This window comes from Harpia harpyja, chromosome 19 (assembly GCF_026419915.1).
Source record: "Harpia harpyja isolate bHarHar1 chromosome 19, bHarHar1 primary haplotype, whole genome shotgun sequence".
Lineage (NCBI taxonomy): Eukaryota > Metazoa > Chordata > Aves > Accipitriformes > Accipitridae > Harpia > Harpia harpyja.
In genome coordinates this window covers 8,491,553-8,509,663 of record NC_068958.1, presented here as the reverse complement: position 1 = coordinate 8,509,663, position 18,111 = coordinate 8,491,553, and the positions used below count along the sequence as shown (strand labels likewise).

Genomic DNA, 18,111 nt, shown 5'->3' with positions numbered 1-18,111 from the left:
ATGATGCAGGGCATGAACTCCAGTTCAACAAAGTAGCCAAAGGGACCTGACACATCCCATTCTTCAGCAAATGCTGAGACTCTACCTCTGGTGAAAACTCTTCCAAGATGGAAATCCCAAAGTGAAGACACCTGAGACCTACACCCACCCTCCACCTCTTAGGCGCCTTCTCACCAACAAGGCATTAGTTTTACTCTCAAAGGACTGCCATCACCTTCTGTCCTCCAGCAAAGCTCAGCGTAGGCTGTGTGAATAACTCAACATAAAGCTGGCATAAATCTCAACAGAAGAAATATCTTTTATGTTTAACCATTTACTCCCACTATAGGAATAATGGCAGTTCTTTTACATTTACATATAACTCTTGTTTGTTTGTTTGCTTTGATTTTTTTTGTTTGTCTCTTTGTCTTGGCACCTGCATAGCAGAAAACTTTACAGTTCGTTACAGAAGTTTGCCCCTCTCTCTGCTCCTCCCTTTATTTACTCTGCTGCCCCTGAGGACTAGCAAGCAACACCCTCAAGGTCAAGAGAGAGTAAGGTGTTACCCTTTTATGACGGATTATAGAAATAACAAACATGCCTGACAGTTTTATACAGCTGCTAGAACGGGTTTAGTTTTCAACAAATGAAGAATTTCCTCTTTTTTTTCTCTTTTGTATATTAATTACATTTTACAAATCTTGTTTTTCCCCCCTTTCTTTACTTCCCCCCCACTTTTCTTTCTTTCTTTTTACTTTTTTCTATTTTTTTTCTCTTTTATTTTTTTACAGCAAAAGGATCAATCACCAACATGTCCACTGAAAAGTCCGGGTTAGCAGAGTTTGGCTGTCATCTGGTCCGACTGTTTGAGGATCTCGGTGTTGTACAGGTCTAGAGCATGGTTCACACGGATAATCTCGCTGTTGGTGAGTTTCAGGCGGTGCTTGAGCATACAAGAGAACAGATCCAGCTGGGGCTTCCCTGGGGCCACGGGAGGCGCCAGTCTATTGATTCGGTCCCGAATATCCAGCAGCAAGAGCATGACAGAGGAGGAAGAATAGAACTGCCCACCTTGCGTGTACGACTGGTTGACCTGCTGCACAGCACTGCGCAGTAGGTCAGCATTAAAACGCAGGCTGTAGCCATACACCTGCACATCCGAGATCTTGATGTAGAACTGACGCTTGGTGGGGTCAGAAAGGTCCACGGGCCCTTGGCCAGTCTCGTTACGCAGTAGGGAGGGCAGCCGAGTCCGGCTGCGTAGGTAGATGTGGACAGTCTCAAAAAAGGTTTTCCACCGGTTGCCCAGTAGCAGGGTCCAGTTGTAGCACTGGCTGTTTTGGAGGCGGATTTTCTCCCAGCGTGGGTAGCCGTACTCCCCAAAGGGCATGTTCCAGCCCTCAGAGTGACTCCCGCTGAACGGGTTGACGTAGACAAAGAACATGGGGTCCAGGCTGCTGTTGCGCATCTGGCAGATTCGCATGGAGATCCCGATCACCATGTGGATGAAGTCCATCCGGTTCTTGTTGCTCTTCAAGGTCAGGGACATGCGTTTGCGCCACCTGGGGTCGAAGAAGGTGTCCAGGCGGATCTCATTGCTGATGAAAGTGGTGTGCACATACAGGCGAGAGTCCATTTTCTGCAGCAGGTACTTCAGCTCTAGGTCTTGGAAGTCCAAGTCTGTCTCAAAGCTGATGAACTGCTCACTCCGCTCCGAGTCTACGTTCTGAGGCTCGCAGCGACCCCGGTAAAGCTTATAGCCCTTGTTGCATGAGCCGCAGAGAGAGATGTTGGCAAGGCTGCACATGGCACAGCTGTTGTTGCCCCCAATGATGCAGGGGATGGGGCGCTGGCACAGGCTGGTGCCACCATGGCAAACGCAGCTCCGTTGGCTTTCCAGAAAGGTCCCCCAGAACCCATTCTCGTTGCAGTAGAGCAGGGACTGGACCCGGGTAAGCCATTCCTGTATTGTCCTGCAGGTAGGAAGAAGAAAGCATTAGCACTGTAGAGCCTCACAGAGTCTTTGGTGTTGGCATCTTTCTAGAGCCACAGTGTTTTCAGGCATATATCTGAGGCAAAGCTCTCAGAACACTGATGCCCTGCTGTGGCATCTGGGAGCTATTCCAGTCTATTTCTAGACTGAATCTTTCATCTGCTGTTTACTCCTTTGGTGGAGAGCAAAAGCCCTGTAAGAAATAGCTAGAAGTTAGAATTGATCATCTGAAGTCTCTCTCTTCACACTGCTCTAGGAGCTGAGACTGACACAGTCTCCTGCCAAGGATCCCATCAGTGCCACAGTGACAACGTTCAACCATGGGAATGGAGCTGATAAAGCTATGCCAGAGGCTGAGGTGCTATCAGACATTGTAGATCAGCGTAACTCCTAGGCTAGCAGGAGAAAACTCCTCTCCATGTCATTGGCAATTCTCCCGACTCCAAAACCAGACCAGTAATGGGATGAGGCAAAGCCAGTAGTAACCTCTGCTTATAGTGCAGAGCTCAGTAACAGCAGAAAAGAGGGTGGAAGTCAGGGTGCATAGAGACAAAGCTGCTAGAACAGCTTCTCCTTTAAAAAAATCTGCTGCTAATTAACCTCATCTTACTGCCTCTCCCCTTAACAAGCAGCCACACTCGCCCATTCTCAGGCCCCACCACCCCCATAATTGCTATATCAGCACCCTCACCTCCACATCCTGCAGCCCTGGAATGATTCCTAATGAATGAAACTGTAACTCACGCTTGCTTTTTGTATAACCCACTTGCGATGTTGCCTTGCTGCCCCCCTCTCCCCCCTCCCCACCACCCCAGGAAATCTCAGCACAGCGACTCCTTTCTCAGCAGCCTTCAGCAGAATGCCTTGTTCAGCCGCCTGCTCCCTCCCCTCTGCCTTCCCCCCAGCTAATGAATACTTCATTGTCTCCTCTGGGCAAAAAGTTCTTGGTAGCGCTGCAGTGAGAGGACTGGCTAATGACAAATTAGGATTCAGTCCCTGTAGAACGGGAGGAGTGATTATGGACAGAGGCTCTCAGAGCTGGATTAGTGAAATTCATGGCACCTGCATCGCCTGACCTCCGAATAATCATTAAGCTGTAGGCTGTATCAAAGAAGGCATTAAATGATACAGCAGCAAAGAACAGCAAGATGATTAGGGGGAGGGAGCAAGTGGAGGGATGAGAGTATAAAACAGAGGAAAGCACTGGAAGGAAAGAAATAATCAAGGAGCAGAAGCAGAAAGGGTAGGGGAAGAAAGGGGGAAAATACACAGGTAAAAGGAAAAATAAGAAAGAAATGCAGTGGGCAGGAGGAATAGGGATGGAGAAAAGGGAAAACTGAAACAACAGCAACAACTGAAAGACAGAGGACAGGCAGGAATGAAAAGAAGCAGGAAGAAACTGAGTGAAAGGAAAAAAAATGAGACAGAGTGAGAAAAAAGGAAGTGCATTAGCAAGAAAATTCTGAAGCCTTGGATGTGGGAAGAGAATTTTCACATTCCTCCTGTGGTACAGGGCTGCCATGGTCTCTTTCCCCTATTCACAGCTAACAGGAGTACTCCTGCTAGTGGAAAAGACAAGGTTGGCTGGGGAGCAAGGCAGTGACCTCTGTAAATATCTGCCATAGAGGGAGACAGTGACAGCCCTGGTGCCTAGAAAGTGCAAAGGGCTCCTCCTGGTTTCTAGGACAGCTCTGCTTCGGAGGGGAGGGGACAGCTCAGCACAGTGTGACTGCAAAACATGTTGCTGACAGCAACAAGCACTCTCAAAACCATCCCCTGGGGGCTGAGTCTGCCTTCTGCTCATAGGTGAATTTTTGCTCAATTTCAGCAATACAAATATTTTTTTACCCCATCTGAAGCCTTGCAGTTCCTATTTGGAAAGCCAGCTGAATGCACTTAAATTTAGCAAGGCACCCAGATTCCAGGTTTTAATCTTCCTAAGGTGCTGTGAACCCACCTTGATTCTTCTATGCACCTCCTCGAAAGCTTCTTTCTTTGCTTCTAACCACTAATCTAAGCATGAAGCTGAGGAATACTGTGTAAGTAGATGATGAACTAAAACCAAAGCAACCCTCCAATAGACGCACACTGCCTACCTGGGTTCACTGGGTTGGGGGAAGCACAAGGTTCCTGCATGCTGCCTCTTCCCATGATTGGGCTTGATGACAACAATGAAAATCAGAGGTTGCACTGAAGGGAAATCTCCTGCGACCCCAAGCTTCATCCCTAGCTCCCACTCCCACTGTAATTTCTACCAAGACAAGGACAAGGAGAAGCCCAGCAGCACAAAGAAAATGAAAAGCGGCAGCAGCAGGCTGGTGGCAGACAGATGTTAAATGTCCAGCTCCATCATGTGCCCTCTCAGCATCCCTGCCCCTGTCCGTGAGGTGAGGACGGTATTTCCTTGATTTCCACAGCTCTCTCCACGGTCACATTTGTTGCTTTTTGTGGGACTGGGCTTCCAGGTGAGGTAGTAATGGTTGCTCGTAGGACTAAAGGTGGTTTCTGAGGCGGGTTTGATGAGGTATTCGGCACTGTCAGAGGTGTGCCTCTGTGCACATACTGCTACCACTTTCGTACAGCTGCTAATAGCCTCGTACAGCTACATATGCAAACAACAGCCAAACACATGCTGAACAACTACTGTGCATAGATCTCAATTCCAGCTCTGTGAGAGTGAACGTGACTCTCCTGGTTTCCTTGTGCACTGGTGAGTGCACAGGATTCCCTGTTTATTTCTGCAGTGCTGGCTTGATGCTTTACACAGGTTTTACATGTTGATAATGCCATTGAGTTCACAGGACAAGGACTGTCAGGCTATACAGCAGGGGACACAATAACAATTAGAGTAAGATGACCATACCCTGTCTGTGTTAGGTGTGTTCTGTCTTAGGGGAAAAAAAAAAAGCTATCCTTCTGTTCCTGATCAACTTTGTGGAGGAAGGATTGGAGGAGAACGGGAGAAAGAGGGTTGTTTTTTGGGGGGTGGGTGTGTGTATATGTCTTAGCACTCAGCAAAGACACAAGTAGGACAAAAAAAAAAAAAAAAGGCGGCGGCGGCAGCTACCCACCATCTGCTGATGGCAGCAATAAAGGACATAATTAAATGAAAATGCAGAACCCAGGGCAGAGCTGGGCATCGGCTACAAACATGGCAATGGGAAGTCTGATAGAGTGTGAGAGAGGAAAAGTGGTATAAATTACCCCATTTCATCTTGCAACTGGGACAGAATAAGAATTTATGCAGGACCAGTCACAGCCCTTCAGCTGCCAGGAGGTAACTTAAAACACACACCTATGATGGCTCAGACTCATGTGAATATGACCAAGAGATGTCAGGGCAGAAGGAAGCTGAAAAGAGCCACTGTTTAAGAGCTGAAAGCCAGTAGCAGAGTAACCATTGGTTTTCATTTTAATTATTTTATCTCTATTAAGGAGTCATCAGTTTATCTTTCTTCCTCTTAATATCATAGCAAAAGTTATCTTGCCTAATGTTTGCTACCTCTGCCAGTTCAAAGTATAAAGTACTAGAGCATGTGAAATTAAAAAAAGGAAAACTATGTCTTCAAAGGTCACTGTCAAGCAATTTTACATTCAACTTTAATATCTTACATTCCAAAACTAAAATTAAAAAAATTACATCCAGGCAAAGCTATGAGTGAGAGTTATTTTGCAGTGTTTTCTTGCTGTTGCTCACCGGAGACATGCAAGTCCCCTGGCAGTGCTGGGAACTGGGAGCCAGGTAATCATGCAGAGCTGTTTCACCATTTAAAACCTATCTGTTGTGACAAAAAAAATGTTTTGCAGGACAGTGTTGGGCTTTCAGATCAGAAGCGGAGGTCAGGTTATACAGAAAGGTGATGAATAATTTTCTCTCCTCCTGACTCGTCATCCTTCAGGATTAATCAGGTCTGGGGAGGGGAAGAAGCTGATGGGTGTCCCTTGAGACAAAGATGCAGCTTTATTGTAGATGGTGTCTAAGCTGATTAGAAAACCAAACCATACCAAAACAAAAAATAAACAAACAAAAAACCCACCAAAAAAAAAAAATCAAAAACCTGATCCAGCAGGACAGATTCTTTTTTTTTTTTTTTAATTGCAAGAAAAATGGTAGGGATTTAACAAGTTTTCCATTGCAAATTCACCTTTCACTTTCCAACCAGCACTAGCTACTGTGGAGGTACTTTGGAGCTTTCTATATGGAACAGCGAAGTAAAAAATGCTATTTTTATTCTCAGCAGCTGTGAGATGTATTCTTAACTAATGACAATTTGGCTGGAGCCCAGAACATGTATCAACCACCCCCCCTCCTTTGGATGTTATTTATATTTTACATCCAGAGTTTTAAAATGCAACTATAGGTACTCATTCAACATTGAAGCTTTAACGACTGAGGAGTGGTTTCTTTTTTAAACCAACAAACTTGCCTGCAAAGAGGTGTTTTTTCAAGCAAAAGCAGTGCAGAGCAAATATATATATATATATATATTTCCTTCTTAGCTATTGCAAAAGGTCATGGAGAATCAGCCTAATTGCCAAAATCTCTACTCTTTCTTTCTTTTGGAAACACCACGTCTTCCTTTCCCTGAGGACAATCAACAGCAATCCTATTTCTTTTTTACATTGCTTTTGAATATATAAAGTAGGCTCACTATTATCTGTATTAAAGAGAGAGAGAGGCTTGCTCTTAACAGAACCTTTCCATCCTTTCAAAGCCACTGGTATGCTTGATAAGTGTCTGTTGTTCTGTACAGTAGCAATTAGAAAATCAGTGTATTTCCAAGCCCTGTGAAAAGAATGATGAAATGCATACCTCTTCCACTACACATCTGTCTACCGAGCCCCTCCCCGGCCCAGCTACAAATGCAGAATGACAAATAAGAAAAGGAATGATAATATGCCTTGTGGTGTTGACTTAAACAAATCAAGCACATCAGTCAGTTAAAAATCCAGCTGCCATCATCCATTTCGTCCTCCTTCCCTCAGATTTTATAGTATTAGTTGGAGGCTCCCTTTCTGCGTGGCTGACTTTTTAAAATAGAAATATTAAAGACATATTTATCTGAATGCAGCAACATGGTTGGCTGGATATTTTCTCGCTGCTGCTTCGCTTTGTTGTTGTTGTGGCACAACTGGAAATAATGCCTGGACATGCTTGTGACTCCTCCACCAGTTGGCTTGTTTATAGCAGCTCAGCCAATTGGCAGGAATGGGCCAATTTTAGGAAGTTCTCCAAAGACTTTTTTTCATAATCTCTTAAACTTAATAAATGTTTCTCCTCATCCCTAGTAAGTCCATCAAGTCTTTGTCCAGAAACATGAGATTTCTTGGTAATTAAAGAGATGTTAAGCCCTGGAAGAGTTTCCTGAGCTGCACAGTGATGAAATGAAAACTCAGTGTGTTTAGCGGCCAGGGGGCTGGGTAATAACAGGGCACAGCAGTCAATCAATTAATTTTCTCTTGAGACTGAATATTTAGGTAAAGAAGGAGGCGAAAACACAGTTCCTGTACAAATGTTAACTTGGCCTGACCCTTCCAAGAGAGGCATGGAAGAAAAGGCATTTGGACTCATTTCTTCCAAGATTTTCAGTATTAACTTCACTTCAGACAATGTAGAAAGAAACAGCAAGAGATATTTATAAAAATCCATGGATGAAAGTCTCCAAAAATTATTGGAAGCAATCTTAAACTCAGCCATAGGTCAGGGCTGAAAGGAGCCAGCAGGAGGTGACTATTGGATATCAATAGTTGCTGTAGCTGTAATGGAAAATCTACTCCCTCCATCTGTAATAACATTGGTAGGCTTCTGGTCAGTACAGGTTTGCACGTTCACTCTGCATTTTGTAGAAGAGATGTGATCTGTTCCAAGTGAAAGTAAAGCTTCCCTTTCACTCTCCCTATACTCATTGAGGAGCACAACTCAAAAATGGGCTGAAGCATCTTGTGCTCCATATGTCCACTTTAACAGCAAATGGAGGCTTAAAGCTTGGCTGTGGTACATGAGGGAAAACTGCTTAAAAAGCAGCTTAGTCTGCTTGGCTGTCTGATGTCAGCACTGTAATATTCTTGCGGAACACTACAGAATAAGTGGGTGCCCTTCACCTGGATAGGTAAGACCACACAGAAGGGATGTGAATATGTTTAGATATGTGACAAAAGGTTACTTACACCTCCAGAAATTTTAGCCCACTCCCAGACTTTACCATTATGCCCCAAAATCTCCATGTTAGCACACTCTATATCCAAACACTTCAGCTGTGGAGTTTAGGTCCAAGCCCAAGCTCAGCTCCATCAGTCACCCATCACATCACACCCATCCCCGATGAAGGATGAAGGTACCTTTCTCTAGGCAGCTGGTGGTTAGGATTGTGCCGACACCGGACACTGAGGCCAAAGAGTTTGCGGGCAGTGCGCTGGATCTTCTGGCGCTGGGCTTCCAGGGAGCTCTGCAGCAGCTTGTAGCGGTTCTGCAGATCCCAGTCATTCCCCCAGTGCTGGTGGATGCTCCCAATGGTCAGGAAGTGGTTGCTAGGTAGCCTTTTCATGAAGGATTTAAACTCATCTGGAACACATAAAAACATGGAGAAATACGGAGGTTTCTGAACTACAACAAAGTTAGAAAGCTTTTCATTAGCAGGATGGAGAAACGGCAATGATGTATGAGGCCATCAGCTAAAGGAAGGTGATGTCCATTAACTCACTGGTCTGTCTTTCTGCCCCAGGAAGCCCACTAATTCCATGGCTGTTGCCGCTCCCATATGGGAAATGAAACTCAGAGAGTATTAGGGTGAAACAACACGGTTAATGTGTATAGGGTGAAGAAAAAAAAGAGAGCAAATTCCCTGGAGCATGGGATTATAGTCTAAGGGCTATGAACAAAAAGCAGGGAGTTGTAATCATTGTCAGTTAAAGAGTTCTCATTTAAATTGTTTTTCAGCTGCTCCTAAAATGCCGTTTGTTGTTCCAGTCAAATCACTTTGTGGTGTTAAAAAAAAAGAGAAAAAAAAGCTTTAAAAAATCCCCAGAGGAAGGGTTTTGATTGTGTTAAAATGTCCTGCTTTCTCATTTTTTAAAAAGAGCATTCTGATTCTTTTTTCTCATTTAACTTCATTTGAAGTTAAATGAGTTGCTTTATGTAACAATGAAAATAAAATAAAATAGTTTGCAGGGCTAAGGTCAGAACAAAATGTGTCGATTTTAGCCAAAGGAAAAAATCTAATTGATCCAAAAATATGTTGTTAAATGTTGTTTTGTGATCACGTTATTTCTGTTTGATTTTGTTTGATAATGAAAAAAATGTTATATAGGGTTTGTTTGAGGTTTTTTCATCACAAACCAGAAAATCTGATACTGTTTCTGTTTATGACCACCCCTTTCTTCCTAACTGAGAAGTATAGTTTGCTTAGACTCTGATTACCGGACTGGGATATCCTCATATGGAAAAGACAGATGGTTCCAACTTTCTCAGTAGAAAATAACCCAGTTTTTGATACCAGAAAACTGTTTGACACACTGAGACCTTGAGAAATGCGAGGAGTTGACCAGCAAAAAACCCTAGAAAGTACAATAAAGAGCAAAGTTCTGCACCAGGAGAGAACAACCCCACGCATCAGTACAGGCTCGGAAACAAGCGGTTGAATAACAGCTGCTAGAAAAGTCCTGGGGGTTGTGGTGGGCACCATGCTGAAGGTGGGTCAACACTATGTTCTCACTGGAAATAACATGAACTGCATACTGAGCTAAATCCAGTAGGTTGGGGAAGTTAAGATTCCCTCTTCTTGGCACCACTGAAGCTGCATCTGCATTTCTCTGCCAGCTTAAGGGACACCCAATTAAAGATGGGTGTTGAGAAACTGGAGAGGGCACAGCTGGGGGCTACCTAGATGGTCAAGGGCCTGGAGCACAAGTCCTACAAGGTCAGGTGGAGGGAGCTGCACTTCTTTAATCTAGTGAAGAAGAGGCCAAGGGGCAATCTAATTACAGCCTACAACTGTTTAAGAGGTACTTACAAATACGAAGGAGATAAACGCTTCTTATTAGAGACAGATGATATAACAAGGAGTAATGGACAGTTTGCAGCTTAAGAAGTTCAAGTGATTTATTAAAAAACTTCTTCACTTGGAGGTGATGCAGCACTGAACATGCTGCCCAGAGATGTAGAAGAATCTTTCATTTTAGACTCTGCCAGACAAAACCGTGGCTGACCTGATCTAGTGCTGGTGATAGTCCTGCTTCCCTGCCATAAACCCCACAAAGTATCCAAGAAGAAATGCAGCCATCTTTTCCTGTAAGTTCTCTACATTATTTTTCTTCCTTTCCTAACCTTTTTTTTAAATTCCTTCATCCCATTTTCAGAAGGAAAAGAGGACAATCGCCAAAAAAAGGGCAAAAAATGAAAGCTTGTAAAGGCTGGTATCTTTTAAAAAAAAGAAATAATCCATAGAATTATTGGAGAAAATCAGACCAGATAATTTACAACCTATCACACAAAGTTTGTGTATATTTGCATAACAGTTTTCCTATTATTCAGCAACTTGCAGTTCATGCTTAACTGCCTAACAAAGAATATCAAGGCAGTAGTCAGTACCATCATTACATAGATGGTAAATGGATGTTCATGTCCTACTCGTCACATGGTGAAACCGAGCACCTAATAAAAATAATTATCATCATTGGACTATCAAGATCCACGGGACATCTGCTTATCTTCTTTCTTCCCCAAAGATAACTGAGATATTTTTTTTTTTAATCATCTCTCAGGTTTTCACTCTATTTGTAATGCTGCTTTCAGTGCCCTTCTCCTCCCCAAAAATGATTCTCTCCTGTTCAGTGGTCCTCTGAAACTATCATCATGTATAATTGCTTCTGTTGACCATGCTGATTACTCCTGGTACCTTTCAGCAGTAAAAGCCTTGCATTTGCTTCCCGCCCCTTATAAATCAATTTCCTCAAAAGCCTGTTTGTGCAAAAGACCAAGCTCTTTTCCCTCTGATGATGAATGTGCTACATTTTTCATAGAGACGGGTAAGGGAGAAATTTCAGTGCAGTGTGCACATTTTGATACTGCAGTGCAACGTTGGGGGAAAAACAAATGAGCAAAGAAATCTGACAAAATAAAAGCTGGATGGGGTTGTTTTTAAAAAGGGGGGGGGGGTGAGAAAAGAAAATACTTTCCAAAAATAATAGTTTCTTCATTATTTATTTATATTTATTTATAACTATCCCTGGAGACCCCAACCAAGACTATGGCTGTATTGTGCTAAGCCTTGTAACTTTCTGGGTATACTTCATTTTTAAACCTGAGAATTTCCAATTAACAAATAAGTCTGCCTGCATTTGTTTTTTTTAATTTATCTGCACAGATAATGTTGATGGTGGCTAGGACTACGTCTCCCATAATGCAACATGGCCTCTCTTTTTGCCGAGTCACCCAGTCCCTGCAGGCAGTCCCATGGCAAGGACTCATCATTGCAGGTGGTACGGGGCAGAGGGTCCAGCCTCTGGAGAAGAATGGTGGCATCACAGTGAAATGGCCATGTCAAACATCTCTTTCAAAGATGAAAGTTTAATTTTTCCAGTGCTTGTCTTTTCAGTTAAAAAAAAAAAAAAATCACATTTTCATCAGAAAGCAACAGTACTGAAAAAAATAACAACCCTATGACTTTTAATCAAAAGGCTGCTTTAAAATCCAGAATCACAGTTCTGATGCAGAATTTTTTGGCTAGCCATACTAAAATGCCAAGAAGGCGGCAGTGTTATTTTTCTCAATTTACGCATGAGCAATGAAGCACAGGACTAAGAGAGCTCCTGGGCTGATTTAAAGCAGCATCAGTTCACTGCAGCCTCCTTGACTTTGAAGATGCTATCCCAAATCATACCAACTCTTGATTTGCTCCGCACGATTTTTTCAAATTGACGTAGGAATCCAACACAGATCAGAAATAGAATATAGATCTTTTAGGCTATCAGCAGCTTCCCGTGCAAATGGTATTTGCTTTCAGAGCACTCATGTGCCTTTCAGCCCACTTTATTGGAAAAGCCTTCAGATATCATTAGAGATTTCTTTTCTGCTGTTCATAATGAAGAAAATCCTCTAGTTATCGGGAATATTTATTGAAACAAAGAAGCAAAATACTAATACTATAGTCTTTTGTGATAGCAACTTTCATCTCAAAGGATAAGTTCATGCATGATGCAACAAAGTGATGAATGAGATGCAGCAGCTTTAAACATAAAGATAATCATTCCATCTAGCCCTGAAAAAAATCCAGCCCTGGGTGGAATATGGCTACAGCCCAGCAGAGAACTGTACTGCAATGTGTCACTTTAACATGGCAAATGAAAAACACCTTCCTCTGTTGAAATCTCAAGGGGAGGGAGACTGAATATCATTATCTACTACAGTCTTTGCTTAGATCGATTGCAACAAGTACAGAATGTAACAGTAAAACAATCACTGTGGGACTGTAATTATTCTTTCTCCATAGGGCTCTCACCTTCTAAGTGTCTGGGTTAGATCCCCTGGGAACGTAAAGGGGTTTGATGAGTGGTGGCCAACATGTGGCTCTTGACCATCTTGTGTGAAGATCCTGTGCCAGAACTAGCAACTAGTAATACGTATCTAGTGGCAGAGCTGTGCTGGCAGGCACAGCCAGTAATCCTAATTTGTGTAATACTGAGCTAGCAGAAGCTTCTGAAATACATATTTCTGGTTTGCCCTGGTGTGCCCACCCCATCCATGAACCTATAGAAACTCCCAGAAAACCACTGACCTCTTCAGCTAGTGACCTACTTCTGGAACTGCCCCAATCTTGTAGCTCCCAATAGCATATTGGGGGGGTCATGTCAAGACAGTCATCAGCCGGGCCATTAACTACTACTCTGACTTTGCTCAGCTGAGCACCAAGTTGACAGCATGAGTTGGACATAAGAATCTGTGCAACAGCAGACACGGCAGCAGGGTCCACATATTGAAGTATGAAGCAGTCCTCAACAGCCCATTGAGGAAACATCATAGGCCGCTTCATTTCAACCATTAAAGGGATTAAGGTGACCTTCAACATGAAGAAAGAAATAGCTGCTGGGAAGACTTCTGAAGAAGAATTCTTCAGTGCCTTGAATGGAGCTAGATGGTCCCTTCCTTATAGTTTTCTTTCCTAACATGGAGACCTGGACAGTTATGATAATAATCATTAAAGAAAATGTGCTGAAAAGTAACTGTCTAACACTAAGAGATGAGAGTCAGCATGGGGATAAGTTCTCAGTTAAGTTCTGCTTAGTGCCCATGTAGCTTCAGGGTAGGCACACCATTTGCCAAAGGAAAAGGATGTAATTGCACTGATACTATTGCTCTCTTTCCTATCTCAAGCCCTTGAGAGTGCGTATCACGTAAGTATTACAACACACCTACTATGGGTGTTACCAGCATCAACGTGGAACAAACTCCACTGACACCCCCGGCGTCACACTGGGACAAAGTGGAGGGAGAAGAGAAATCTTCACACCAGCAGACATTGGCACTGTAGGAGAGAGAAGTCATTTTCCCTTCTATCTCAAATGAGGTGTCATCTGGCCTGTGCTCTCTCTCTGTGAATTGCCTTTCACCAAAGCACAATAAATCATTCATGCAAATCTGAAAAGCAATTTCTGCATCATTCATATTGTGGAAGTTTCTCTGTAGAACCATTAAAGAGAGATTCTGAACTGGTTTGGTATGAAAAATCAGATTTTTAATCAAACAAATTCTTCCATGGAAAATATCCCCTTACAGATAGACTTACGTGTGGTGTTATATTTTTGTACGTGTAATAGAGGACAAAAGGCACTTCCTCAAGACTAAGATCATGGTTTGGGGTTCAATATCCTCCATTTTTTATCCAAACTGGAGCATTACATTGAGGGAAGAAAAGATTCTTAGCTGGTATAATCTGACATGTTTTGTTTGAAATAAATCAATCGGAAAACATGTTTTGCTTGGTTACCTGAATTCTCCAGATCTTTATAGGCTTCTGTCCAGGTCTTGGCCATATTTGCTAGTGTGTACTCCATGATCTGGATGTCGGTGATGGGGCAGTTGCACTGCGGGAACTCCTCCGCACACTGGCAGCCGCACTGGCTGTTCCGGCAGATGTACTCCCCCTCGCCATTGCACATGATGTAACTCAAGGCAGACTGGACAAACTTCTCTTGTAAATACTGAGGGAAGATGATCTGGAGACCTGGCATAGAAACAAGATGCAGGGATGTGAAGAAAAAAAAAGTAATTTCAGGTATCTGTTCTTCTTTTCAATACCTGTTTCATTAACAGCTTGGGAAAGTGATGCTGAGGAATTAAAAGCTGCTGGGATATTTCTCTTGGAGCTGTCATGAGTAAGGAAGGTGGGGTACAAATCGCATGCCTCCAGTGCAGGTAGTGAGTTAGCTGTGAACAGAACCTATCTGCTCTATGAGAGAAGGGTGACAAGTAACTTCCCCTTCCCAAATGCCCAGTGTACCCCCTTCATTCTACTCCTGGATCCCAGTACAGTTCAAAGCATCCAAATGCAAAGCCTCCCTTATTCCCAGGTGTGGGGTTTTTATACTTTGCAATTGAGTGCTAGTTCAGAAGTGATGAGCATTATGCTGTTCTGACCTGGTTTGAGAGAGACTAAATAGGTTTGGTATCACAGAAACAAGGAAACTACACACTGAAAGAGGAAAGAAGAAAGAAAGGAAAACAGAAGAAAAGAAAATAATTCAAGGAGGGATTTATAAAAGACCCTTGCAGAGTTAAGTGTCCAGCTCCACAGTATAAATAGAGAAGCTGGGTACCTGAGTCTTTTCAGCTCACTCCCTGCTAGGAAGGCTACTTGCCAAATCCTATAAAAGTGCAAATGGATTTAGTGTCAATGATTTCAGTGGTGCTCTGAAGATTTACATTAGCCCAGAGATCTATCCCCATGTCTCTTTCTCCATAGCAAGTGTTTGTGTATCCATCCATCTGGGCAGGCATTAGTGTAGGTGTACGCTTGCTCGGGTACCAGAGGACACAATAACAGTTTAAGTGTTTGCCCTGTGTACAGTGTACGTGCTTTTCCATCCTGTCCTTCTCCAGCCCCCATCTGCAGGCTCCCTACAGCTGTCCCTGAGGATTCACAGCTGTTTCCTTCTACCTGGCAAGTCCTGCTTGTCAGACTCAGTCATCATCTGCAGCACACAAGGCAAAGATGACAATAACTCTGAGCAAGCCTTTCACAGGAATCCTGGCCCGCTTTGCCTTCCTTGTAAAAGGCCCAGGGATTTCAGAGTGGCAGATAAAGGAGTTTATGGCTTGAACAGCAGTGCTGAACTCCAGTGTAATGAAGGCACGCGGGTCAATTACCCATCTGTTTGTGTTTCTATTGCGCTGAATTACTGTATCTGTGGCTGACAGCTCATTGGAGTGGAATGAAAATAAGACAATAATTCAGAGGATGAGAGTGTGCAGGAAGGGCAGGAAGGGCTGTGACTCCTTTCAGGAGTTCAGGCCCATCTCTGTGATGGGTCATGTTCACCTCAGGCAAGGGAAAAGCAGCAGGAGGTGCCCCCAGGACCCCCATTACCCTTTTGCTTTTTGTTCCACAGAGACACCTCAGCCTTGACAAGGTCCCTCTGGAAGACCAAGTTTGGGGTATCAGGAGGTTGTTGAAAGCACAGGGACCTCTGTTTCCTTTCCCCTCCTGCTATTGCCAGGGCACAGTCTCTGTGAGCACCATGACCGGTGGCAGCGAGCTGCCCCGTTGTCTGACCTAATTCACAGCCGAGCATGGAGCAGTGGCAGCCACCAGGCAGGATGAACAGAGAGCAGCCTTCAGCTGGAGAAGACATTTGTGACACTTGCACAAGGAAGGATTTCAAGCCTGGCATTTGGAGGCACTGTGTCTGCATAGCTCCTGCTGCCTTTTCTGGGGTGCTGTTGCAGGGAATGGAGGGAACATGCAAGGGGCTGACCACGGTCTACAGCATCCCTGTGAACACCTCAAAACTAGCGTAAGGACGATCAGCATTTTGAAGTCCCTTTCGTCTTTCCTGAAATGTTTCTCAACAAGAAGGTCAGCTTTCTTCCTGTTGTCTTCAGGAAGTACTGAAGTTCAGTCTCTTTTAGGGATTTATCTAAAGCAACCACCACAGAGGCATGGTCCCTTCAAACATTGACATTAGGGGTGGTCCCACCTGCCAGGCTCCAAGACTTTCCTTCAGGATGGAAAGAAAGTGCAGCACTAGCAGAGAACTGAGATCTACAAAAGGGGCTTGGACAGCCTGAAGGCTGCTGTATTCACTGACCTTGCAAGCTCACAGGAGAGGGGGGCTGGACTTCTTGATGTGCATTGACCCTGTTTATTCATGGTCCAAGTCCCATGAATAAATATTTCCACTCTCTGCTTCATGGAGAAGCAACCTGCCCTGGCCTCAGCCTTTGAATATGAGGCCCAAATGACCACAGGGTCTTCAGCTGACCATATTTTCTCTTTGAATTTTAACTTGTATAACAGCACCAACAAGCTGTCTGGTTCCAGCTACAAATGATACTGGCTTTGGAGATTTTTTTTTTTTTTTCCCCGGAGAGAATGGGGCTAAAAAAGCAACTAAAGTTTCAGGGAAAGCACTCCCCATTGCAAGAGACATCCATTGAGTACCTCAGCACATGCAGAAACATGAATACCCTGTAATCTCCAAAACATAACATGGTTCCATCTGACACTGCAGAGTGCCTCATGTGGATGCTTGCTTTTTTCCCCATAAAACTCATGGTTTCTAAAAAAATATTTCCAGGATAACTTTGCTAAGAAATAATCTCACATTTAGGAGGTAATCAGACCCCCTGTATGCTTAGCACCAATTCAACAAAACACTTATACTAATACTTAACTTTAATCAGGTAAGCAGTTCTGCTGGAATCCATGCAGCTAATTGTAGCATTTAACAAGCAGCCCATATTCAAATATGTGCTTAGACCAGGAGCACAAGTGACACACAAATCCAGCTACTCCTTGAAACACAAGTGTGCATACACCAAATGCAAAGCTCTAACTTTAAAACTGCAAACATGCTGTAGGGATTCCATGTGACTCAGATCTTCCAGCCAGGAATTTCCTTGTGAAAAAATCAGTGTTAGGGTTACTGAAATAGAACCATGCCTGCTTTCATATTTGTACTTTGACATATAAATACCCACACATTTAACATCATACGCAGACAAGGGCAGATTCATATAAATATTTTTGATTTTGTATTGAGCATCCTTGTGACCAGATCCTAGAAAGGTATTTTACAAGTACTGGGCCAGTAGCATCTCTCTCAGTCCTGGTACCCTCCTCATCCATACCATGCCCAGTGCCTAAATATGGCTGAAACAGAATTGATTACAGCTGTCAGTAAAGCACAGGTGTGATTAATCATTGTTAAGGTAATCTTTACAAACATGAGATTGTAAGAAGGCCATACTGGTTGAGACCACTGCTCTGGGTGCTTCAGTTGCCACTTTTAAAGCAGGAAAGCTGTAGTCCCAAGGACTGTATAGCACACCAGCCCCACAAAGCAGCTTGCAGCCGGCCATGCTAGCTGGAAAAGCCCCGCTGCCAGCCACAACCTTAAAAAAACATCCCCAGATGCTGTTTTGTTCTCTAAGAAATTTCTTTGAATGTTGCAAACATTAAAAAAAGAATCATTTTTAATCTTTGTGTTGCCTACTGATAAAAGCAACCTCATGTCAGCAGCCAAGCAGGGGGGCAACCTAGTCTTAAAGACCGAGACACTAGACGATTTTCATGGGATGAACACCTCAATCCAAGCCAGGATGCACAAGGAGTGGGCTCATCCTCCACAGCAGCCTCAGGAGCTGATAATAGATGCAGAAGGTAAGTTTGCTGGTGATGAGTGTTAGGGAGAATATCTTAGTTTTGAAGGTAACTTATTGATCACAAGGAGGAATTCTGCCACTCTGTAAAGCATAAAGATCCTCTTTAAAAATTAAGAACAGCACAGATTTGGTATACATTTTTCTTAGATAACTACAGGCAGAATATGAAGTGTCTGACAAGGGAACATGTCCTTAATTCACCTAGAAAAACTATTAGAGAGAGATGTTTGGCTTTGGACTGTATATAAAAGGCTTCCTGCAT

At 43.5% G+C, this 18,111-nt stretch overlaps 1 protein-coding gene across 1 annotated transcript in view; it reads right to left on the bottom strand.

The window, feature by feature from the left end:
* Window positions 1-274: 274 nt before the first annotated feature.
* Window positions 275-18,111, bottom strand: part of BRINP1 (BMP/retinoic acid inducible neural specific 1) — an 88,013-nt gene continuing 70,176 nt past the window's right edge. The window contains exons 6-8 of the mRNA XM_052815409.1: window positions 13,954-14,190; window positions 8,312-8,534; window positions 275-1,952 (exon numbers count right to left, since the gene is read on the bottom strand). Of these exons, the coding sequence (XP_052671369.1) occupies window positions 812-1,952; window positions 8,312-8,534; window positions 13,954-14,190 (1,601 nt within the window). The 3' untranslated portion in view covers window positions 275-811. The remainder of the gene's footprint in view (window positions 1,953-8,311; window positions 8,535-13,953; window positions 14,191-18,111) is intronic.